This window comes from Nanorana parkeri, unplaced genomic scaffold (assembly GCF_000935625.1).
Source record: "Nanorana parkeri isolate BGI_ZX_2015 unplaced genomic scaffold, ASM93562v1 scaffold1700, whole genome shotgun sequence".
Classification (NCBI taxonomy): domain Eukaryota; kingdom Metazoa; phylum Chordata; class Amphibia; order Anura; family Dicroglossidae; genus Nanorana; species Nanorana parkeri.
This window is the reverse complement of record NW_017307968.1, coordinates 1,821-28,026: the sequence shown is the minus strand read 5'-3', so window position 1 is coordinate 28,026 and position 26,206 is coordinate 1,821. Positions and strand designations below refer to the sequence as shown.

General features: G+C 45.3%; 2 protein-coding genes across 2 annotated transcripts in view; both read right to left on the bottom strand.

The window, feature by feature from the left end:
* The window catches only part of AK1 (adenylate kinase 1), a 53,383-nt gene extending 50,829 nt beyond the window's left edge, over positions 1-2,554 (bottom strand). The window contains exon 1 of the mRNA XM_018571203.1: positions 2,407-2,554. The gene's annotated coding sequence lies outside the window, so the exon portion shown is untranslated. The remainder of the gene's footprint in view (positions 1-2,406) is intronic.
* The window catches only part of LOC108799339 (adenylate kinase isoenzyme 5-like), a gene marked incomplete at its 5' end in the record, with an annotated part of 52,605 nt that extends 26,956 nt beyond the window's left edge, over positions 1-25,649 (bottom strand). The window contains 7 exons of the mRNA XM_018571194.1: positions 11,187-11,263; positions 11,357-11,447; positions 13,114-13,305; positions 15,930-16,043; positions 20,983-21,155; positions 22,526-22,684; positions 25,472-25,649. Coding sequence (XP_018426696.1) covers positions 11,187-11,263; positions 11,357-11,447; positions 13,114-13,305; positions 15,930-16,043; positions 20,983-21,155; positions 22,526-22,684; positions 25,472-25,649 — 984 coding nt within the window. The remainder of the gene's footprint in view (positions 1-11,186; positions 11,264-11,356; positions 11,448-13,113; positions 13,306-15,929; positions 16,044-20,982; positions 21,156-22,525; positions 22,685-25,471) is intronic.
* Between the last annotated feature and the right edge of the window lie 557 nt (positions 25,650-26,206).

Sequence of the window (26,206 nt, the reverse complement as noted above, 5' to 3'; positions counted from 1 at the left end):
CAGCAGTCTTAACTACAAAAAGGACTTCAAGTTCCATGTATTTTAATGATGGTATTTGCATACCAAGAAGCTATTTACATACCCATAAGGCAGGACTTTCATTGCTTTTAAAAAAATAATTAAACCTCATAAACTGAATTTTTAAACAAGAGAAGCTTAGGGCACTCAGGAGCTGAGGGTGATATATTATGGGTGCTTATAACCCTGCCATGTTCTGCATTTCTAAACTGAGAGTTAGTGAGAACAACTGTGTACAGAAAAACCCGCATGTGCTCTATTATCAGTCCCAGAAATTAAGTACAGAAAGAATTAATTTAATAGATTTCAGTTACAAAAAAAATTACGATTGCTGCAAAAATAGAAGTTTGAGGTTCCATTTTTAAAGTGCACCTGTGCCGTACTCAGACTAAGGGCATTCAAACCCAACTCCAGACTCACCAGCCCCCCCACCACCCCTTGGGGATTTGTGCTCTTCCTATTTTATTATACCGTGTATTATACCACCAGGCTACATTACACAATACACGGTTATATGTCTCAGATGATGCAACAGAAAGATCTCTCTGCCATAATTTATGACTCTGTGTCTGTCCAACCCGGCGTTTTGGGTATTCCCACCCACCTTTGTGTGTTGCAGCACCTCCATAATTTAAAATAAATAAACAAATCCAGCAGGGAGGGTGGAAACTCATCATAATGGACACAGCAAGAGTGTGAACCCTTCATAATGGGCACAACAGGGGTGCATGAAACCTCATAATGGGTACAGCAGGTAGGAACCCCTCATTGTGGGCACAGCTGGAGTGCAGGAACCCTCATAATGGGTACAGCAGGTAGGAACCCCTCATAATGGGCACAGCAGGAATGCAGGAAGCCTCATAATGGGAACAGCAGGTAGGAATCCCTCATCGTGGGCAAAGCAGGAGTGCAGGAACCCTCATAATTGGTACAGCAGGTAGGAACCCCTCATTGTGGGCACAGCAGGAGTGCAGGAACCCTCATAATGGGTACAGCAGGTAGGAACCCCTCATTGTGGGCACAGCAGGAGTGCAGGAACCTCTGATATTAGGCACAGCAGGAGTGCAGGAACCCCTCATATTGGACATAGCAGGAGTATGAACCCAGGAATACAGTGCAGAGATTTCACCAATAGAGTCACTGAGAGGTATATGAAGCTGTCAGGTGGTCTAACACTCTAGCATCTGCCAAAACTTACGTATGAGTTTTGGGTAGACTTAGGTTGGTCATTCACATACGTTTTTCTAAAGCACCCAACTCCCCCCCCCCTCCCCCATGCTAAGCCGTGTGGATGGAGGAATCCCCTGCTGGGCTATTGTGTTTTGACACCTGGCACCCAAAATACCCAAACAGCTCCAGTCACCATTTGGTTAACAATTTTGTTATTCGAATCCAAGTTTGTTGAGCTGGGTGGTGCTGGCAGGGCTACCCACAATTAGAATTTCGGGCAACTCACGGGAAGCGCCTGAAATCCTCACAATGTAGGGCCAGCTTTATTCTTAATGAGGTAAACTATACGCAAACTATTTTCCAGCAGTCTTAAAATTGGAGACTAAAGCTCAAGCTATTAGCATTGTACATTGAAAGGACAATAGAGTTATCGGTGTCCATCGAGAGATTGTTCCATAAACACTACGGGGGTTCAGTTATAAAAGTATATTAGAAAGGTTTCCCCACTCGAGCGCCCTAGGCGGTGCTGAGGGGTATAGGAATTACTCTTCACCGCCATCTAGAGTCACTAGTGCAGCCAAACTTTGATAACTGAACCCCTAGGTATGATCTTTCCCTACAGAAAAAAAAAACATATGTTTAATAAACCATGTTCCCAGGTACAGGAAATGTGAATGTGCATACAAAATTTTTGTTCACACAACAACAAACCGCTATAAATTTTGGTTCAAGGCATTAAATTGTCTCAGATAAATAAACAATCGATCCACAATGTTGCTTTTTTTTAAACTATTAATCTAATGTCTAAATCACAACAATGGAAGCTATGTTTTACTAAACATGTGCTGATGGCAAAACAAGGTCTGAAATTTTATCTAAATAACAAAAACATTTTGGAGTTGTCCAAAATATCGGCTACACGTTGCTTTATAAATGGCCCCTTACTATAGAATTGTTATACGTTCGACACAAAAGATCTGTGGAGCAAAATTCAGCTAGTAAGAGTCTACTGCTGTGAGCAACAGGTGGGGACGAGCCATCAAACACTCATACACAGCCAGCTAGTGTACACTCCGCTGAACACTTTGCTGAAAATGGGGAAGATATCTATGAAAACTCTCCAGGGCGTAGCACTGAAATGTCAATTGCTTCCAGCAAACAAGATGTTAAAATGCAGGCGACTCAGGTTGGCGTTGCTGCTGCTACTTGAGTACTAACCTGTTCGTGCCTAGGCAAAGAGAGACCAAGGGGCAGGGATGACTTGGTGTCTTGAAGCAGCTGCACTGGCTATTTCTGCCTCTATATATAGCTGTCTGCTGCAGTGCATGCTGGGAGAGAGATCTCCCCACATATCACAGTCCGTAAAGGACAGCAGTCTCTCAAGATGTGACCTGCATATTGATGTGAGGCTGGCGTAGGAGAGGAGACGGGAGGAGAAAGAGGAGGGGGGAAACTGGAAAGCTCTGCACTGCTTGTGCTGATCCATTCATTCTGTTATAAAGCGTGGCAATAATTATTGACAGTCATCAAGAAATGAATGTTATGGCATGCTAGCTTTGTCACGTAAACTGCAGAGCTGCAAAGGATTCTGGGAGTCATAATATCAACTCATATTATCAGGGCAGATTAACCTTTGTATGTCAGGGCTACTGGTATCATGTTCAACCCTGCTAGTATACATCACTACATGAATGACTGTGGAAATAGCTCTGCCTGCAACTATGTTTAGTAACTAGGGTTGCACAGATACCAAGTACAGTACTCGGTACAAGTACGAGTACATGTACAGATACTTTTGAGCTCCAAGACTGGACTAGAGAAAAATTCAAAAGTTAGGAGGCCGCTGTCATTTGTAAGGAGCACACGGAGCTCCTGGGATTTGTACATCTCTGTTTTAATGAATGATTTTGTTTTTATACATATAAATAAATTGATGCACAGATACCAGTTTTGCGAGTACGAGTACTGGTACTTGCCGAGTACTTACAAGTACGAGTACTGATACATTTTTGTTTATTGTCATGTGACAGTTTTTCTAAAACAATACAGACTAATGATTTCAGGACAGTTGGTGGAGCGCCAGAGCCAGGTCCCAGCTGCAACCGCTGCAACCCTGGCAGTTCTCATGAAAATGCCAAGTATCTGCACAGGTACTCGAAAAGTATCTGTGCATCCCTATTAGTAACAATGTACATATTGCATAAAAGCAGTGGAGGAAACTTACATACTGTATGTGCATGACTGATCTTCCAGGCAATATACAAGAGACTAATGACATCACTGTGACATAAGACATGGGCTTCTTCATGGCACAGTGCTGGGGGAGCACATAGGAGACCAGCACACTCTCATCATTTATAGAAAACAAGAAGTAACACAATTTATTTATATCATCCTGAGTACCAGAAGTGTAAAGAATACAGTGTAACATGGGTATAGAGTAGCAGATTCACGTGTTAAAGTACACTGTAGTACGAGTGTACCCAGACCCCAGAAAACACAGAAGTGTGTACAGACTACAGAGTAACAGAAGAGTGTACAGAATACTGAGTAACAGAAGTGTGTATAGAATACAGAGTAATAGAAGAGTGTATAGAATACAGAGTAATGGAAGAGTGTACACTATACAGAGTAATAGAAGAGTGTACACTATACAGAGTAATGGAAGAGTGTATAGAATACAGAGTAACAGAAGAGTGTACAGAATACAGAGTAATAGAAGAGTGTACAGAATACAGAGTAATGGAAGAGTGTACAGAATACAGAGTAGCAGATTCACGTGTTAAGGTACACTGTAGTACGAGTGTAACCAGATCCCAGAAAACACATAAGTGTGTACAGAATACAGAGTAAGAAGAGTGTATGGAATAATGAGTAATAGAAGAAATTACAGAATACAAAGTAACAGAAGAGTGTACAGAATACAGAGTAATGAAAGAGTGTACAGAATACAGAGTAACGGAAGAGTGTATAGAATACAGAGTAATAGAAGAGTGTACACTATACAGAGTAACGGAAGAGTGTACAGAATACAGAGTATTAGAAGAGTGTACAGAATACAGAGTAATAGAAGAGTGTACAGAATACAGAGTAATAGAAGAGTGTACACTATACAGAGTAATAGAAGATTGTACACTATACAGAGTAATGGAAGAGTGTATAGAATACAGAGTAATAGAAGAGTGTACACTATACAGAGTAATGGAAGAGTGTATAGAATACAGAGTAACAGAAGAGTGTACACTATACAGAGTAACCATACTATGAAATCTAGCATTTCCCCCGGGGTTTGATAACCCCATAGATTCAACCTCTGGGCCAAATGTTGCCTAAGTAACATACAGTATATGACTTCCTTTCCTCTAAAGGGATTTTAACCTTTGAATTTTAGCCTACGGCTCCCTGCACGGATTCCCCCCTCGCCTGTCCGTTCCTCAAGTGCTGACTGGCGGAACGGATAGGGGAGGGGGCGGATACAGCTGGCTCTGCCTCTAGATAGGCAGAACCGGCTGTCACTCACGCAGCTGGGTGGATCCCGACAGTAATGTCAGGATCCATCCCGGCTGCAGCGGTCTCAGTATACCACAAGCTGTAGCTCGCGGTATACTGAGCTTTGGGTCACGGGAGGACGCTAGTTTATGTCCTCCCGTTACCCTCAGGAGAACTATGGGGGAAAACACTTACAGTTACACTTAGTTCTCATTTAAACATAGGTGTGCGGATAGAATGGAGAGAGAAGAGTAAGGAAACTTCACAGAGATGTAACTATACAAATACAAAGAAGCGTATTTCAGAAGGACATCCCAGTGTACCATAGGCAGATCAGTGAATGGTGGGTTTATGCACTCCACCTTATCAAAACATTACAAAGATAATAGCAATCTAGTGGTATTTTCACCCTGTGAAAGAATTCTATATACTTTAAGAACTCCTAGTATTATTATTATACAGGATTTATATAGCGCCAATAGTTTGCACAGCGCTTTACAATATAGATTGTGTTTACTCAGGGCCTGGCTACATGACACCAGGTTTGTGATTGCAGCTGTTTAACTCCAGAATGACAAAGAACACAAACTATTAGCTATACACAAAAATAACCTACATGAGCCAAAATTAGAACACAGCTTGCCCCCTTTCACCAGAAGACACTATAGGTAGGCCTTGGTCATATCTATGCTGTATTGGCTACAATAAAGCCCAACTGTAGCCAAACCTTTTTTTTACAAGTTTAAAGTACAACTAAGGGCCTGTTCACATGATATCAGGTCCTGATCAGGTGCGGATCTGCAGACTGATGCAGTGCGTTTTTGCCGCGTTTTTGATGCGTTCCAGTAAAAAAATATATATATATATATTTGTTTTTTTTGCTGGAGTGGGGCTGTTAGTATGTTAGCTGCAGTGCAGTACGTTTTTGATGCGTTTTTGCCGCGTTTGCGTTTCCTGACTGTTTCCAGACCTGACAAAATGTGACATGCAGTATTTTTCTGTCGTAAGCTGAACGGACTGCGCACGTGAGAACTGGAGCCCATAAAACACATAGGGATACATTGGGATGCATTTTGAGTGCAGCAGCGTACGGAGCCGGTCAGCACACAAAACGGACGTCGTGTGAACAGGCCCTAAAGGCTCCGCTATGTCTTACCAAGTACCAAATCCAGTTATTATGTGATGCAAAAGCCTCAAAAACTTCCTTAACCCTCCCTGAGGCAGGATTTACGTCATTTGCATCGCGTTTAGCGCTTGTTGATGTGCGTTAGACACGCTTGAGTCAATGTAAGTTGCAATACATTTTTTTTTTACCTTGCTGCATTTATGCGTTTTGTTTCCCACAGGGGAAGCTAAAATACTTTTTGTTCTCCTTAATGCACGTTGCAGCATATTTTACTGCTTCATTCTCAACCAGCACACATCAGCGCAGAGCTTTGATGTCAAATAGGCCTATAGGTAACAAATAGATTTCATCCTGTTATTGTGTTTGGCCTGTGTTGAGCAACGCATCCCAATGGACATGGTATGAATGGGCCAATTCCTCCAGCACACTGCCATTTATGTTTGGCAGATCCTCCCCACATACCCCAACGGGACTGTAGAAGAAACTCGAAGCTGATCGAAGCAACTGAGAAGCATCTCAAATGCAAGCTTAATGCACCTGAAAGCATATTGCATTTGCCAATTATACCAGCCCTAATGTAAGTAAAAGCCCATAAATTCAATAAAGTGCAACATTAACATAAAATTATATACTAAGAGCACACTATTTAAAAAAAAACACCATTTTGATGATTTCCTTCAGCATGCTTGTCACTTATCTACCAATTAAATGTAATCCCTTATCAGTTTACAGGAATCTACACTGCATCCTTTATGTCAGATTGATACCCTCTACGCTGCATCCTTTATGCCAGATTGATACACTCTACGCTGCATCCTTTATGCCAGATTGATACCCTCTACGCTGCATCTTTTATGTCAGATTGATACACTCCACGCTGCATCCTTTATGTCAGATTGATACCCTCTACGCTGCATCCTTTATGCCAGATTGATACACTCTACGCTGCATCCTTTATGCCAGATTGATACCCTCTACGCTGCATCCTTTATGCCAGATTGATGCCCTCTACGCTGCATCCTTTATGCCAGATTGATGCCCTCTACGCTGCATCCTTTATGACAGATTGATACCCTCTACACTGCATCCTTTATGCCAGATTGATATCCTCTACGCTGCATCCTTTATGCCAGATTGATACCCTCTACCCTGCATCCTTTATGCCAGATTGATATCCTCTACGCTGCATCCTTTATGCCAGATTGATACCCTCTACGCTGCATCCTTTATGTCAGATTGATGCCCTCTACGCTGCATCCTTTATGACAGATTGATACCCTCTACACTGCATCCTTAATGCCAGATCAATACCCTCTACGCTGCATCCTTTATGTCAGATTGATACCCTCTACGCTGCATCCTTTATGCCAGATTGATACACTCTACGCTGCATCCTTTATGCCAGATTGATACCCTCTACGCTGCATCCTTTATGCCAGATTGATACACTCTACGCTGCATCCTTTATGTCAGATTGATACCCTCTACGCTGCATCCTTTATGCCAGATTGATACACTCTACGCTGCATCCTTTATGCCAGATTGATACACTCTACGCTGCATCCTTTATGCCAGATTGATACACTCTACGCTGCATCCTTTATGTCAGATTGATACCCTCTACGCTGCATCCTTTATGCCAGATTGATACACTCTACGCTGCATCCTTTATGCCAGATTGATACACTCTACGCTGCATCCTTTATGCCAGATTGATACACTCTACGCTGCATCCTTTATGTCAGATTGATACCCTCTACGCTGCATCCTTTATGCCAGATTGATACACTCTACGCTGCATCCTTTATGCCAGATTGATACACTCTACGCTGCATCCTTTATGCCAGATTGATACACTCTACGCTGCATCCTTTATGTCAGATTGATACCCTCTACGCTGCATCCTTTATGCCAGATTGATACACTCTACGCTGCATCCTTTATGCCAGATTCATACCCTCTACGCTGCATCCTTTATGTCAGATTGATACACTCTACGCTGCAACCTTTATGCCAGATTGATACCCTCTACGCTGCATCCTTTATGTCAGATTGATGCCCTCTACGCTGCATCCTTTATGACAGATTGATACCCTCTATGCTGCATCCTTTATGCCAGATTGATATCCTCTATGCTGCATCCTTTATGTCAGATTGATACCCTCTACCCTGCATCCTTTATGTCAGATTGATACCCTCTACGCTGCATCCTTTATGTCAGATTGATACCCTCTACGCTGCATCCTTTATGCCAGATTGATACCCTCTACACTGCATCCTTTATGTCAGATTGATACCCTCTATGCTGCATCCTTTATGCCAGATTGATATCCTCTATGCTGCATCCTTTATGCCAGATTGATACACTCTACGCTGCATCCTTTATGCCAGATTGATACACTCTACGCTGCATCCTTTATGCCAGATTGATACACTCTATGCTGCATCTTTTATGCCAGATTGATACACTCTTCGCTGCATCTTTTATGCCAGATTGATACACTCTACGCTGCATCCTTTATGCCAGATTGATATCCTCTACGCTGCATCCTTTATGCCAGATTGATACCCTCTACGCTTCATCCTTTATGCCAGATTAATACACTCTACGCGTCATCCTTTATGCCAGATTGATACACTCTATGCTGCATCTTTTATGCCAGATTGATACACTCTATGCTGCTTCCTTTATGCCAGATTGATATCCTCTACGCTGCATCCTTTATGCAAGATTGATACCCTCTATGCTGCATCCTTTATGTCAGAATGATACCCTCTACGCTGCATCCTTTGTGCCAGATTGATACACTCTACGCTGCATCCTTTATGCCAGATTGATATCCTCTACGCTGCATCCTTTATGCCAGATTGATGCCCTCTACGCTGCATCCTTTATGCCAGATTGATACCCTCTACGCTGCATCCTTTATGCCAGATTGATACACTCTACGCTGCATCCTTTATGCAAGATTGATACCCTCTACGCTGCATCCTTTATGCCAGATTGATACCCTCTACGCTGCATCCTTTATGCCAGATTGATACCCTCTACGCTGCATCCTTTATGCCAGATTGATACCCTCTACGCTGCATCCTTTATGCCAGATTGATACACTCTACGCTGCATCCTTTATGCTAGATTGATGCACTCTACGCTGCATCCTTTATGCCAGATTGATACCCTCTACCCTGCATCCTTTATGTCAGATTGATACCCTCTACGCTGCATCCTTTATGCAAGATTGATACCCTCTACCCTGCATCCTTTATGCCAGATTGATATCCTCTACGCTGCATCCTTTATGTCAGATTGATACCCTCTATGCTGCATCCTTTATGTCAGATTGATACACTCTACGCTGCATCCTTTATGCAAGATTGATACACTCTACACTGCGTCCTTTATACCAGATTGATACACTCTACGCTGCATCCTTTATGCCAGATCAAAGTTGTCTATTTGACAAATACGTATAGCAAGGGCTTCAGGGGTGACATCCCTGCCTCATTCCACTATGGGGAAAGAAGGCTATTTATAATGGACTGTGGGTAAGCATATAGTATTGCAATCCACTTACAAAATTCTGGGCCAAAGCACTTTAAACTGCGGAGACCTTGGCTGTATCCAAGAAGGCTGCCGCACTAGCACCTGCACTGTAGCCCAACAACCGTGAGATCATTTGACCTCCATGAATATTGATGGTGGTAGATTTCTTGGACATAACAGCCATTTGACCTTCATGTATGATAGACAGATAGTAAATGATGGAGAATCCTAGCTATGGTTCTCACTTAACAGACCATTGTTGGTAGAATAACCGACTGTAGTTGAACCTTTTTATCATATAATCTACAGTTGATTCCTGCAAGTGTGTGATGAAAGTGCGACATAATCAGCAAGCTGTGCCGCATGGCATTTGGAAAGTGAGGCAGAGGAGTAGATGTAAAGACGAACGCGCAGCTACACACTAGGGAGTACGTGCATCTTATTTCTACGTAGAATAATAGCACCAGAGGCCATGTCACACAATCTGATTTCAGATGTCTGGAAACATACAGCTATCTCTCTAATTGGATGTAATTTGATTTTTCTGGTGTGCAATGACAGAAGAGCTTGTATAAACACATTAGCAAACACTCATGGCAATGATCATCAAAAATAAGTGGCAGATGACCTAAGAAAAACCTCTGCATTTGCCGTCGTTATTTTATAATTTCATAGCAAGCTGAAACTAGAAGGATAGATGGAGTTAGATGGTATGCATTGACAGTGATGAACCACTGGATAACAGCAAGGTGCCTATAGACACTAGACAGCGGCCCTGCATCCATGGTTAGGATGCTAATCGTTTACGTGAATGACTATTGTACATACTGTATATGTATGTGTGCATGGTGGGCAGGGTCGGTGCTAGGATTTTTGCCTACACAGGCAAAGGTGCATTTTTGCGCCCCCCGCCCCCTATCAGCATCAATAAGAAAAAAAGAAAAAGAAAGCTTTGTAAATAGAAAAAAGTGTGCTTGTGGGTCGGAGGATCCCGACACCAGCAGCACCTCTGGCAATCACCGGCCAGCTAAATTAGGACCCCACCTAGAGCTCCTCCCACCGGACCAGCGCTGACTTGCCGCTGCTCTCCCGCACCGAAGGTAAGTGAAAAAAACAAAAACATAACGCTAGGCATCGGGGCATTTTGACAAGTACAGGTACTTGTCAAAATGCCCTGTTTTTTCCGCCCTCACCCTGCAGCGCCCTCAGGCGGCCGCTTGCCTTGTGGTAGCGCCGGGCCTGATGGTGGGCATATGGGCCAGGGAAGGGGACTTAATACCAGATCGTAATGGGGAAAAAAGGTTTCAAGGAAAATCCGTCCTATCCAATTATCTCTTCTTCCAAACAGGCATGGACAGGAGTTGTGTCCCCGCGGGGAGGAGAGAAACTGTGACAGCCGGCCGAGCGCTGCGGGAGGAGAGCGCTGTGAGCGGCCGGCGTCTCTCCTCCCACACTGCTCAGCCTCCTATCACAGTCCGGCAGAGCGGTGTGTGGGCGGAGACATCGCTGTCATAGGAGGCTGAGCTCTCCTCCCAGCACCTACATTTTAGCTATGGGCTAAGAATAAGCTCTTCTCTCTGTCACTCTGCTCCCTCCACCTCTCATTGATTCTTGCACTGAAACACAAGTGAGTGGTTCCTCGTGCTGCTTCTCCCTCCCCAACTTTAAGCTCTGCTGTACAGGGGCTATAAGAGGCTGATTCAGTGTCAAATCCAAGTACTTACACTGCTTGCATTTAAAAAAAAAAAAAGGAATACATGAATACAGAGCTGCATTAATTTGTGTCTTTTATATCTTCCTGGAGTTCAGCTTTAACTGGTAAACAATGGCAGTTACCTTCTCCTTAGGCTCCAACTCCTTCGGTGAAATGGGATCTTCTGAAAAGGAGGCCCTCAAATTCTGAGGGCAAAATTCTAGAGCAGGAATGAGAATAAAGGTAATTCTAATGAAGGTAGAGCAATCAACAACTAGTGGAACGATCCTGAATACATGAGCAGTGCACTCACCTTCTACTCCGAGACCATCGGGGAAAAGAAGTCCCTGTACGGCACAACAAATGTCTTCAAAGATACAGTCCTCCTCTCTGTCTGCATCAAACTGGAAGGTGGGAACCAAAAACAGTGGTCATGTCACCAGCTACATTCCCCAGATACACCCGGACTACTAACTTCAAATATGACCTGACGTGAGAGCAATATGCATTCTGCCATTGCTGGTCTCCTTATCAAAATGCTAGTTGCCTGCCTTTTATGCTGACCCACTGATCTCAATAACTTTGAGCTACTGACACAGCGATAAGTATGCAGATCAGGAAAGTCAGAGAAAAGTCAACAGCCCTTATCTGCATACGTGTTCTGGATTAGTGACTCAAACTAAGGAAGCCAGAGGATCAGCATGAAAGCCAGGCAACTAGCACTTTCAGAAGCAGAGGTCAGAGGGGTTTACTTTAAAGGGGGATGTTTTTCTCATTGCTTTTTAGATAAATATGGATCAATCATTTTATCAATAGGTGGTAATATTTTAAAAGCCCCTGTGCGGTGTATAAGGCCTCATTCACAATGGCTTTTTAGGGCCAGCAGGGGATTCCTGCAGCAAGAATCAGCGGATTCTTGTGGCTGGACAGATTGCATCCAGGGCTGGTTATCTGTCCCTAGTTGCACGTAACCGCTAGATATGTGATACCAGAGCTGAAGCTAGCTCCTTTTGCGCCCGAGGCAAGAACTAAAAAATGTGCCCCCGCAGCAGGCGTGTGACGTCACCCAGCGCCTGTGATATCATGCGCCCCGCCTCCCGGATGCTTTTTAAAAAAAACATTTTATTTTTTATTGTTTTTTATTAATTGTTAATTTTTTTTTTTTTACTTTTGGGGGGGGCTTCTGGGAAAATATTAGAGGTCTAAACAGACCCCTGATATTTCCCTTTTAAAATATAAAAAGATATTGAGGACACAGAGTCCTCAATCTCTTTTTCTGCAGCATCTGTTCTAAATGAATGGAAAGTACAGAGACTTCCCATTCATTCAGAAACTATTTACTTTCATCCAGTTTCTGAATGGGGAGAAGCCTCTGTACTGAGTGCTACTACCCATTGAGAAACTCAAGAATGAACAGAAAGTGATGTAAAGCACTTCCTGTTCATTCATAACTGGGGACACATAGTACTAGGTGTCCCCAGTTATTTACAAACACTAGAGTGATCAGCTGATCGCTCCAGTGTTTGCTCTGCACACAGAGGATCGGTACATATCACTGATATGCACCGATGCTCCGCCGCTCGGCCACGCACAGAGCACAGCCTGCAGCTTTTCCTCTGGATCCCCGCTGCTCTCCCCTATCTGTATGCAGCGGGGACCTAAGGAGAAGTGAAGCACTTCAGCTGGCGGGGGGAGGCGGGCGTAGGAGGGAGCTGCTGTCACAGCAGCATGGTCGAGCGGTGAGGAGAGAGAGAGTGGGGACTGCCTGTATATTACATTTTTGCTCTTGGGTTTAGAAACCCTTCAAGCTTGCTTAATATGTTGCAATCTGATTGTACAACCTACATTGGATTTACTAACACCTATATAGTGCCTGATTGGATGCAAGTTGGGCGGATTGTTTAGGTAGGTCTTTGCATTGGTGGTTGATGAGTCAAATCTAAAGAACATTAAACAGATATTGTACAATCAGATTGTAACATGTGTGACCAGCTTTATGGGAAGCCTGTTGGTGGGCAAAGTCTGGGGACCCTTTGAACATTTGCAGGGACCCACCGCCCAGACACTCACCCGGGCTATCAGCCCTTTATCCTGGTAATATTTGACAATCAGAGGGAGATTCTGTTTAAAAGTCTCCAGTCGTCTGTCTATGGCGTGAGCATTATCATCGGGCCGCCCCTGCTGTGCAGAACGCTTCTCTAAACGCTGTCGTAGACGCTGGCTGGAACACGCCAAGAAGATCACCAGGTCTGGAGTCCCAATCTGCGGGGGAATATAATGTTCCTGATCACATCTGTGGTTTGCTATAAATATGACGATCTTATACAACCAACAAAGCAGGTCACAAACATTTTACATCTTTCATTTTCATTTGTGGTCAAAGCCCCACTGATACGTACCCAAGAATCGAGATGATGGACCTGCCTACAATGACCTGGGGTGTGCCGTGGTCACTATGGTCAGTATACAAAATAAGGGGGCATACTCAGAGTAAAGGGTAACTGAAAAAAGGGGTGAGGCGGGTGGGATGATGCCCACGAGCCGACAGGTGAGAGTGGGAGACAGAGCAGTTTAAATGTGTGGGGCTCCTCCCACAAATCCGGCTAATTAATTAGCATACCAAGTTTCGACCTTTCCGTTAGCTGGCACAATCAATATATTAGCAGTTCATCAAACTACTTAAAGGGCTAGTTCATCTTTTTTCATAAAACAGCCCATTCAGCTGATGACAAATTTATGTATAGTGTATAGTGCAGGGTTAGGCAAACCTCAGCCCTCCAGCTGTAGTGAAACTACAAATCCTCTGGAAATCACACTTGTGGCTACCAGAGTCTTGCGATGCCTCATGGGACTTGCAGTTCCACAACAGCTGGAGGGCTAAAGTTTGGCTTCCCCTGGTCTAGTGGATTATGTAAAGTAGGTGTTGATTCTCTCTACTTCATCCAGCTTAATATTCTTGCTCTCTGCTTTGTGATTCCTGGCTTTTCTATATATGCAATATGGATATATTGTCTTAGGCCTCATTCACACTGTAAGCAGCCCGCACGTACAGCTCCGTGCTGTGTGCACAGCCGTCCGGGAAGGACAGGTGCTGCGTGTGATTAGTATGCAGCCCCCGTCCTTCTCTATGTTACTATGTGGCCGTACGCCGCCCTACGCTCACCTCAAGTGCAGGTCCGTACGGGTGCGTGTGGCCCGGCTCGGATGCAGACAGGATCCATCCTGTCAGTGTACGAGTATGCTCACCCGCACCAGCACGGACGTGCAGGGCGGGTGAGCGTAGGGGGGCGTATGGCCGTGTAGTCCCATAGAGAAGGACGGGGGCTGCGTACTAATCACACGCAGCACCTGTCCTTGCCGGGAGCTGCTCGATACGGCCCTGCACGCAGCACGGAGCTGTACGTGCCGGCCGATTCCAGTGTGAATGAGGGCTTAATGTTGGTTGGGCTGACAAGGTCATCCGGTTTAATTACCCTTTATGAGCAAAGAGATGGTTGTGATGGGTCGAAAGCTACTTATTTCTTTTTTTTTTACATTGATAGTTTATGGTGGACGTCACACGGCTAATGTATTTGGTATTAAGAGGGGTATAGACTCCAGAGACATAATCCTGCCCCTGTACAAAGCATTAGTAAGACCTCATCTGGAATATGCAGTTCAGTTTTGGGCACCAGTTCACAAAAAGGATGTTGTGGAACTGGAGAAAGTGCAGCGAAGGGCGACCAAACTCATAAGAGGCATGGAGGAGCTCAGCTATGAGGAAAGATTAGCTGACCTGAATTTGTTCTCTCTGGAGAAGAGGCGATTAAGGGGGGACATGATCACAATGTATAAATACATATATGGTCCATATAAAGAATTTTGTGCCAAATTATTCTCGTTAAGGTCACTGCAAAGGACAAGGGGGCACTCTTTGCGTCTGGAGGAAAAGAGGCTTAACCTTAGCATACGGAAAGGATTCTTCACAGTTAGAGCTGTGAAAATGTGGAATAGACTCCCCCAGGAACTTGTTCTAGCTAGCTCGGTTAATTGTTTTAAAAAACATCTGGATGTATTCCTAAATGCACAGAACATTACTGGATATTGAGTTCTTAGAGGTATATTAAGCATCAGAGATTGTTGATCCAGGGAATAGACATGTGCGATTCGTTTAGTTCCGAATCGAAATTCGGACGAATTTTCGGAAATTCGGACATTCGGATGTATCCGAATTCCGAATTACAGACATAACGAATGCAAACGAATCCGAATTTCCATTTCCGAAATTCGGTAGCATTCGTACGAACGTTCGTTTCGTTTTCTGTTCTTATTCGTTTCTTATTCGTTTCTTATTCGTTTCGTTCGTTGGAGCAAAGTGACATTAGAGAAGGAGAAAAATATTTTTTCCCTCTCAAATGTCACTTTTGCTGCAAACGAACGAAACGAATAAGAACCGAATAAGAAACGAATAAGAACAGAAAACGAAACGAACGTTCGTACTAACGCTACCGAATTTCGTCCGAATTCCGAATCCGAATTGACTTTCACACCCGAATCCTGAAAAACGAAATAACACAAATCCGAATTTAAAACGAAACGAAACAAATTTTTTGGCAGTGCACATGTCTACCAGGGAATATCCGATTGCCTTATGGGATCAGGAAGGAATTTTTTCCCCTGTTGGAGCAAATTGAACCGTGCTTTATAGGGGTTTTTTTGCCTTCCTCTGGATCAACATTGGGTAATCGTAAGCATAGTGTTCTGTTTGGGCTTTTCTTCTTTTTTTCTTCTTCTTTGTATCTCTATAGGTTGGACTCGATGGACTTTTTTCAACCTGACTAACTATGTAACTATGATGCAAAGCCCCTTAATGTGCCAGAAGACTGTTATGTAAGTGTTAAGAGTACCTGTTCCTCAAATGTGAATGCCTGCCCAATGTCCCTGGGAAACCCATCAACTACAAATCCCGGAGCATCCTGTTGATTGATAAACTGCTGCTTCAGCTCCTCAATTGTTGTTTCCTGTATAAAATAGAATATAAGCCAAAGAATCGCGTTAGAAGTCAGTTGAGAATACCTAAAACTCATGAGACTGTCATCCGGAGTTGATCGTTCATGGATTTGGGTTGGATCAGATCCACTCATATCTACTTTTGTCTTTCAGGATGTACTGACAAACAAATATTTCACCATTTTAGGTTATTTTAAGTCAGAAGCTGAACTTAGCACAAAAAGTTTAAAACTAAGTTGAAATACATATACATTGACTATTTAAAAATGGCAAAGGGTTTGCAGTTCTTGTGATTCAGGCACCGGTGCCAAACAGCGCAGCCAGGTCGGTGTCCTCACTTTCCTCTACTGCAGTTAGGCATTACAGTTTGGTCAATGACCCTCCACAGCCTATGGATTGGCTGAGATTGGCTTCACTTCATGCACAAGGTTGGGTTTACCATTAGACTCATCAGACCTGTCCCTATAGGTGACTGTCAGGCAACAAGGGCTGCCGCTCCTTACCAGGGTCGCCAGCAGTGGTGCAGCGCACCGGGTTCTTTTTCTCCTGGCATTACTCCTGGTGCCGGGGGCCGCCGGGGGCGCACACGTAACACGCCCGCGCCACTTAGCAGTAAAAAAACTCGCGCGACCGTCGCGCGATTCCGAAGGCTACTTGGCTGTATCCCAATGTAAAACGCCCTACAAAACGGCCCAAAGTAGTACCTGGACCTTTTCAGGCGTGGGCCGTTTTGTAGGGCGTTAGGGACGGGCGGAAACATTTGGGGATTCCTGGAGCCACCTTACCTCCCCCCTCTTCTTTTTTTTCCTTTTGCCCTTCTCCCTTCCCTACCAGTCCTTTTCTTCTCTTTCCCCCTCTTCATCCCTTCTTTCTGTTTCTATACATTCCTAATTTCTTGTTTCCATCCTTCTATCTGTGCTCCCCAGACCCATCTGTCCAAGCTTCCACCCAGGATACTCCGTCGGTTGCACGCCTGTTGGTCCTTCTAGGAAAAAGGATCCTACTGGTTGGGATTGGATTGTCACTGTTTCCCGGCCCACCTTTCATTTCCTACACTGCAACTGCAAGTCAGTTCCTCGCGTTCTCACCCAACACCCCATGGTCTGGAGAGCCTCTTGTGCCCACCAATAATAATGAGGACATCTGCATGTTCTTACACAGTCCTTTTCATATCATTTAAATGTTTATTATTTTTACAGACGAATCTCTGTAACGAGGACAAACACCTAATTGAAATTTTGATTGAAAGTAAAACAAGAAACTGTTTTGTGTTTAAGGAATAATACTGTCAAAGGGGTGGTGGCAGCAAAGCACGTGTGTCTACAGGCTCGCACATCGTTAATGTTGGTCTACAGTAGGCCAGCCTATGGTGTTCTAAGCCCTTGGCACCCAGCCAGTGTCTCGGCCCGTCCCCTGGGTGTGCAGAGATGTACGGGCTCATAGCGGGCAAACTATCATCAGATCCTGTATGAATAGGGTTGGGAACTGGTTATAAACATCTCAGGGTACCAGGATAGCCTTTCACCTATTAAATATTTGTTCTGATTAGATATTTGACTATGATTGCCCCAAGTGCCTGTGTTGATGGGCTTTTGCTCACTTCAAACGGGTTTTGTATTCCCGTCTACGGGGATTGTCAGGGAAGTCCAGCCAGTGCTCATAGTACAGCTTTTGCATGGGCTGCTGCGCAAACGCATACATGAGTAAAGTGCTACGCTGCCAATATGTCACACCCGTGCACACACATTGCAGCGCATGCAAAGTGGTGTGCACACGTGCGTCCTCAACCATGGAGCCACATGGCCTATTTAAGATTGCACTCTGCATGTGTTCAATGCTTAGAGATCTTCAGCTAGTGTTCCTGTATCCGTGTATCTGATTCCTGTTTCTGGCTCTTGTGTTTGACCCGGCCTGACTCTTCTGACCTCCACCTGCCTTTGTGACCTCGGCTTGTTATCTGACCTTGCTCCTGCCTGCTGACTTGGTACGGTCCTGCCCGAATGGCTTTTCACTATGCTTGACCCCGATTCTGTACTGCGCTGCCTGCAAGGTTATGGACCTGGCTAACCTCCAAATTTGGGCCAGTCTTCAGCATCTCCGCTGTCCTTCCAGGTGCTGGCATCCCTCCTGGTGGTCACCTCCATCCGCTATTTCCTGCATCCAGTCACCTGCTCCAGTGTCTTCATCAGCTTCACTACCAGCCGGCACTCATGCCCCTCTCTATCCTTATATCTCTGCTTACACTATCAGGGGTGATTGATGAGAGCAGCAAGAGAAGGCCATCCTCGTCATTTCAAGCTCATATCAGGTACAGGACAGAAAATATTTTCTGTCCTGTACCTGATATGAGCTTGAAATGACGAGGATGGCCCGCTTGAAGCAGGACAAATGCAAGTTGAATGGAGGTCAACTGCAGATCAAATGCATCTGTGAGTGAATTCTGAATGATCTCAGGAGCATCTCTCTTGGCTGAACAGATGAAGGCAACCTACTGCCAACAGCTGCTACCGTAATCATGAAATGATGGATAATGTTGGCAGTAGAATGCCTTGACCCTTTGGATCTTTGATGGATCCGTTATTGAAAGCAAGTCAAAAGTGGCTGAAGTAAAAAAAACATTGCCAAGTGCATAGACACAATTATTCTCTATATACTAGACGTGTTTAACTTAAAGGAGAAGTATGAGGGGAGTGAAAATCACTCGTCCTCATAGTTCGAGCCGACGTGTGACAATTAAACTGTCACGCGGTGTCTCAATAGATCGGGAAGTGAGCGAAGACATAACGTCGCTCGCTCACTTCTCGATCGTTTCTCTGCACAGAGCAGTGACTGTCACTCACGGGATTCGCCCTCTCCGATCCTCCAGCACTGAGTGGAGGAACGGATGTGGAGGGAGTGGGTACAGCTGGCTCTGTCTCTAGATAGGCAGAGCCAGCTGTCACTCACGTAGCTGGGTGGATCCCGACAATAATGTTGGGATCCGTCCCGGCTGCGGCGGTCTCAGTATACTGCGAGCTGTAGCTTGCAATATACTGAGCTTTGGGTCATGGGGGGACGATAGTGTATGTCCTCCCGTGACCCTTAGGAGAACTATGGGGAAAAACACTTACCCCATAGTTCTCTTTTAAGTCCCAGGTAACTTGTGATCTTTTAGGATGAAATGCTCTCTACCTGCAGCTACAGAGGTCACCAGGGGCTTATTTTAAAGCTCATTTGTTGTTAAGATTGCTAAAAACAATGCACCAATTCCGATCAAACAATCCAATCCAGTAAAGCAGAGGACAGTCAATGTTACAGTGACAGTTGGCTGTTTCTGATCCACTTTTCGATAAGAATCAATGAATCTATGAAGTTCACTTTTGGTGCCCTAGTAAATAAACATTTGTTTGGTGAAAACTGTATGCGTGGATAGCCAGTATAAGACAAGCATACAGTATGTACAATTTATAGAAACTTCCCCTTTCACCTTGCTCTGACATATTCTTATAGACAACAACAAGGTTTTCCTGTCTTCTAATTTTTATTCTTCATACCCCTTCCCCCAACTTTGTGCTCATTCTGAAGCAGAGCCCCTTAGAGGCTGTAATATTGCACTTCTGCCTGCAGGGGGAGTGCTGGCTCTTTCCCTTCAATGCCGGTTCTGCATTACTTCTGCCACGCTGGCTAACTGACAGACATTAAGTATGTATTAGGGCTCAGGTGTTTAATAAGCTTTCTGCGGTGTGAGGGAGCCCCTTGAGTGAATGCAAAGAAGACTACGGCTATAAAAGGAACTGCAGCATTTTATCAAAGTGCTTTTTTTTTTTAAAGAGATAGGGAACTTTTTAATGCTAAACTGTAAGCGGAAAATAAAAGTTATCCAATGATATCTATTACAAAATCACTACAAGTATTTTTATAATTAGTTAGTATAAATACCCAATTGTTTCTTCACATCAGACTCCTGCAAAGCTGCGAGCGAGAGGGCCAGAACTAGGAGCCACTCAAAATCTACAGTACTTCATTGCACCACAGTGTAGTCAATCTATCAATAGCAGCTTGCTAACAGGAATGGAGAGCAGAGCGGTTGCCCATTGATGCGGCTTCAGTGTCCAATCAGCAAGCTAGGGACAGGTCAGTGACCAAGCTATATTTCTTAGCTGCAGTGGAGTAGAGTGAGGTCATCAACTTGGCTCTGCTGCCTGGCAGGGAAGGCTGTGGACCATATGACTGGCAGGCAAGCTTACATATATGTATTTGCCTGGAGCTTGGATTTAAAGGGAATCTGCTATTAAACTAATCAGATGACAGCTCCAATATTCAGGGTTCTGAGCTGCTTACGTATAATGGAGCAGTGAAGCTGAATAAAATCAGCTTCTTAGTACAGGAGCTAGTATGCGGCCCAGGAGTCAGAGACTGGCAGGTTAGGGTTTAGCAGAAAGAATTGGAACATCATTATGCTACCTGCTCCCTTTTAGGATACAAATAACAGTTAGTGGCCTTTCATTCTCATGATAAGGCCTCATTCACACTGGAATTGGTCGGCACGTACAGCTCCATGCTGCGTGCATGGCCGTATCGGGCTGCTCCCGGGAAGGACAGGTGCTGCGTGTGATTGTATGCAGCCCCCGTCCTTCTCTATGGGAGTATGCGGCCGTACGCCCCCTCTATGCTCACCACTAATGCAGGTCCGTACGGGTGCGGGTGTCCCGGCTCGGACGCAGACATTATCCATCCTGTCAGCGTACAAGTACAGACACCGACACCCGCACGGACGTGCAGGGCAGGTGAGCGTAGGGTGGCGTACGGCCGTGTAGTCCCATAGAAAAGGAAGGGGGCTGCGTGCTGTCCTTCACGGGAGCTGCCCGATACTGCCCTGCACGCAGCACGGAGCTGTACGTGCGGGCTGATTGCCGATTCCAGTGTGAATGAGGCCTAGGATGCAAAATATCCCATACAGTGGACACATACCTGAGGGGCAAGCTCTCCTTTAGAAATGATCTGAGCTATCAGCTCCCACTTGCGGTCACTGCTGGCGTGGTGAATAAGCTGTTTGCGCAGAATCTCACCGACAGATATACAGATAAAGCCAAAATGAGACGCCATCTTTGTACTCTGAGTCCCTTTGCCACTTCCTGGACCGCCTGTGACACCGGAAAGACACATTCAAGTCAAGAGGAACGATGGTGTGCAAACAGGAATAACTCAGTACGACCAATCACATTTAATGATTCATCAGTTTAAAACAGTCAAAACAATGAAAGGAGACTTCTTATTGGTTACATTAGGCTAATGTTACCTTATTAAAGGTAATGTATGGTGTAATTTCAGCGATAGCATACTTTGAGTTATTAGAGCAGTCTTTACCTTTATTACAGCAGTCTTTACCTTCCAGTAATTTGGATGTGACCTTCAAATATTTACATGCTTTCCTTTCCATATTTTGGTTATTGCTTTAAATATAAAGATTTGCAGAACGACCACTAGAGGGAGCTCTGCTCTCACCTTCATTCAACTATTTTGCTTAAAGTGAACCTCTTAGTAATTTTACAAGTCTGCCGAAATAAATTCCTGATACGTCACAATGTAAAGCAACATCCGAACTCCGAACAAGTGACTTTGCATGGGATAAGATAATGTCATCGGACTGCTGCAGGCAAGAGCAAGCATTTCCTCAGTCTCCTACAAGGTGACAGGCTACAGCAGGGGCTGATAGGCATCAGAAATATGCAAAACCAGCCATGAACTGCACAGACACCAGGATCTACATGATTGTGTCATCTCTGCAGGGCCGGATTTACTCTCTCTGCTGCCCCAAGGCCCCCTACCCGCCAACTCCCCTCCATAGAGAATGGCAGACCTACAGGCTGCATACAAGTGATCTCTGCGACATCACCGAGATCACTTGTACAGAACAAGCAACGGCTTCCCCGCTATACATTTAGCTCTGCTTGCCCAAAGCAGGGCTAAATGTAGAAAACAACTACCCACCCGGCGCCCGGAACTGCATGTCCCGGGCATCGGGAGATAGGAATTCCACACCCCTGCTGCCCCTCTACTCTCTGCTACCCCGAGGCCGGGCCTTTGTTGGCCTTGTGGGAAATCCGGCCCTGCATCTATGATCCTGTATCTCAGACCAATTCTTCCCGGACCCATTTCAGAAGCCTAACCCTATCCTTTACCATCATGTTCTTAGATTCTGCAGGCGACAGGTGGATGTCATTTAATTGAAATAGCCAATAGCAGACTGGCTATTAAAACCCCACCCACTGAGCAGAGGAGCGGACCTGAGAAAGAAAGTTGTCTCTCAGTTACGCTACTCCGCTCAGTGGGCAGGTGCAATAGCCAGCCTGCTATTGGCTTTTGCAATTTGAAATAGACGGGGGGCACCGTGGGGGGTGAGTGGTCAAGGCTGCACCCTAGGTAGCAGTGCGCCCTAGGCGGCTGCTTAGTTTGCCTAGTGGCAGCACCAGCCCTGGCCAGAACTGCCTCCGAATGCTTCAGTACGACTCACCGATTACAAAAATAATTTTGGGTCTCTCCCTGTTTGGATCGAACACGTCGTATTCCTGAATCAGCCCTGAAGATTCTGTCATATCAGAATCACTGTCGATGGAGAACTGGGATTGGATGGGGGGAAGACGCTCATAGCGGCGCATGTGTTGGGACCCATCTGCAAAGATAAAAAAATACATATAATTTATTATGTAAGAATCAGTGTTTCTGTCATGTTATGGTAAAAACAATAGATCAGCGTCAATGGACAGACAACTGTGAGCATGTACCCACAGCCTCTTGCTTAAAGGAGAACTATGGGGTCAGTTCCGTTCCGCCAGTCAGCGCTGGCGCATCGGAGCGGGGAGGGGGGAATCCAGCCCTCTGCCGTGACAGGATTGAGAGGTGAGCGAACATCGGTATATGTTCGCTCACTTCCCGATCTCCTGAGCCGACCCGTGACAGTCTCATTGTCACAGGTCGGCTAGAACTATGAGGTGAGTGAAAAGCACTCACCTCATAGTTCTCCTTTAACTTTAATGAGATGTCTGCTGCAGAGACGGAACTCCATGTCTGTGATGATGCTATTAAAAGTGTTCATAATCTGGCTGTGCTGTGTGTTACATTATCTCTGTGCACTGTGCTGGATGCGACATACTTTAGACCAGTGTTTCTCAACTTTTTTTTAGCCATGGCACCCTTTTGTATGTGTGCAAAATCTTGAGGCAGCCCAGTCTAAGATGTAAAAACCATAAATGTAAAAATAAAAATAAGGTGACGGGTACTCTTTATAGAACCTGTCACCTCCAATACAGGAGTTCTAGCACAGCACTGTGCTGGAACTCCTGTGACAGAAGAGAGGGGAAGGCTGAGAGTGCAGCTCTCCCCTCTCACGTTCTCCGCTCTGCTCCCCGCTCTCCATCCTGAGGATCTCCAACCGGCGGGAAGAGAGGTACGGGAGCAGGGCCGGCCTTTGGGGTGTTCGAGTTGTGCGGCCCCACAGGACGCTGTGGCAACAAGGGCGCCAGGTGGCCGACACAGCTCGTCCTCGGGGCGGCACAGCCTGTGGCTTCTATCCTCCTCACCGCTCGGCCATCCGACATGACAGCGCCCCCTCCCCCTTACCCCCCCCCATCAGATCCCCGCTGCCTGTATGGGCTAAGGCAGCGGGGATCCGTGGAGAAACTGTCCACTGAAGCTTGCGGGGGGCGCAGGAGGGAGCGCTGCCTGCTGTCAGGATGGCCGAGCGGTGAGGAGAGAAGCCGCAGCTGTCAGGACGGCCGAGCGGTGAGAAGAGCAGAGCTGCTGTCATCCTGTCAGTTTCAGGATGACAGCAGCTGTGTGCGTGGCAGAGCGCAGGATCGCTACATATCAGTGACATGTACCGATCCTCTGGGCAGAGCAAGCACTGGAGCATTCAACTGATCACTTTAATGTTTGTCAATAACTGGGGACACAGAGTACTATGTTTCCCTATTTATGAATGAACAGGAAGTGATTTACATCACTTCCTGTTCATTCATGAGTTTCTGAATGGAGAGTAGTACTCACTACAGAGGCTCCTCCCCATTCAGAAACTGGTGATAGTAAATATTTTGCTATCATCAGTTTCTGAATGAATGGGAAGCCTCTGTACTGAGTGCTCTCCATTCATTTAGAACAGAGGCTGCAGAAAAAGAAATGGAGGACTTTGTGTCCTTTTCTATTTTAAAAGGGAAATGTCAGGGGTCTGTTTAGACTGCTAATATTTCCCCAAAGCCCCCAAAAAGTAACAGTAAAAATAAAAAATAAATAAATAAAAAATGTTTACAAATTATTTTGAAAAAAGTGAAAATTAACTTCCCCCCACCCCACATATTATTAGACATGTGCAAAGACTATAAATTAATTTCAAATTAAATGAACGAAAACTAAAAACATTTTATTTGTTTCATCAAACAAAAAAAAATTTCTGTTATTTTGGATTCAGCCATTGGCGTGTTCTGGAGGCAGGGCGCATGACGATATATGACACTGCACATGTTGGGCGCCTCCATCTTGGTGAATATCTAGGTATACACCAAGATGGCCGCGCCTATATCGGCGTGTGATGTCACCTGACACCACGCATGCATGGCGTCATGTGACGTCATGCTCCCCGCCTCCAAGATGATGGCACGCATTCGCAGAACGCGCCGGTGGCCAACATGGCCGCCGCACATTCTCAAACAAATTATTATGCGCCTGAATACATTTTTCGTATATTTGGGCAAATAGTAATTCATTCATTTAATATGTAATCTAGGTTTTATGTTCTGCTTTTTATTTTTACTTTTCTAGCTGCACTTATTTGAAAAAAGGGTCGGCATGACAACCTGACACTTTATTGTTATAGACTCTATTCTAGTTTGACATTTATTATTTATCACTTGTTTACCTTCTGTTGTTTTATTTAATAAGAATACTTATATTGTGCCTACAAGTTTAATACCTTTGAAGAAAAGTTTAATTTTTATCACATATCGCGGATATTGGGGAAATGGGTGTGGTCACTGAGGGGTGTGGTTACTGAGGGGTGTGGTCACTGAGGGGCACTGTAAAGCTTTCTCGCACAGGGCGCCTAAAGGCTGGCCCTGTACGGGAGGAAGGGGGCGGCGGGGGGAGGACGGACCAGCTGCAGTCTTATTACAAGTCATCTCGGCGACATCACCGAGATCACTTGTAAACGAACGAGCATCTTTCCCACTCTACATTTAGCTCTGCTTGCCCAAACCAGGGCTAAATGTAGAAAACAACCACCCACCCTGCACCCGGTACTGCATATCCCTGGCGTCGGGGGATTCGGGGGGCGTCGGGGGATTCCACACCCCTGCCGCCCGAGGCCGGGCCTCGGTGGCCATGTGGCAAATCCGGCCCTGCCTGCAGACATTGTTACCTCTTCTACCCCTTCTGCTCCATCACTGCACATGTTGTCATGTTGGCTCACCGGATTTGTGCGTGTTCTTCTTTCCTTGGCCTCCATTGATTGGAGGTAATGTGCGACTCAGAAACGTGTCCCACTGCACCTTTTCAGGTCCCCCTAAATCTCGAACCTTTTGCAGACACAACTCAAGGTAATTAATGGGGTCTTCAGGCCGGTAATACATAAGGCCTGTCAGCAGGCTCTGTGGGAAAGATAGAAATATGTTATAGACACAACAGAATGGATTTTACTGTTTAGGTTGATGTGATCAATGCTGGGTAACCAGCAGTGGAAAATGGAATTTAAAATAAAAAGCTCATACAACACCTTCATAGAACCTGCGTGACTTGCCAGCCATTGCACTGTACACGGCTGCAGAGGGTAAATACTGTAATACATTGTAACACTAATCTGCACCGACACACTGCCAAAACATGTGACTTTCGTTAATTTGTGACTTCCTTTATGTCCAAGTGCTTTTGTTGGTGACATGTTTCCTTGAGGGCCCTATCACACCATCAGGAGTGTGTTCCAGTGCGTTCGGCCTCTGGAACGCAACCCGGCCGGCTCAGTTTTTTTGGGGGGCAAGAGGAGGCGTGGCGGTGCATTGAACTCAATGGCACCGCAGCCACGCCCCCCGCCCGTGGTTCGATCGCTGACACCCAAACGCGTGGCACATTAGTGCCTGGCGTTCTGGTCCAGTGCGATCTGCAAAAAATGCTGCAAACACAACTTTTTGCAGATCGCACTGGACCGGTA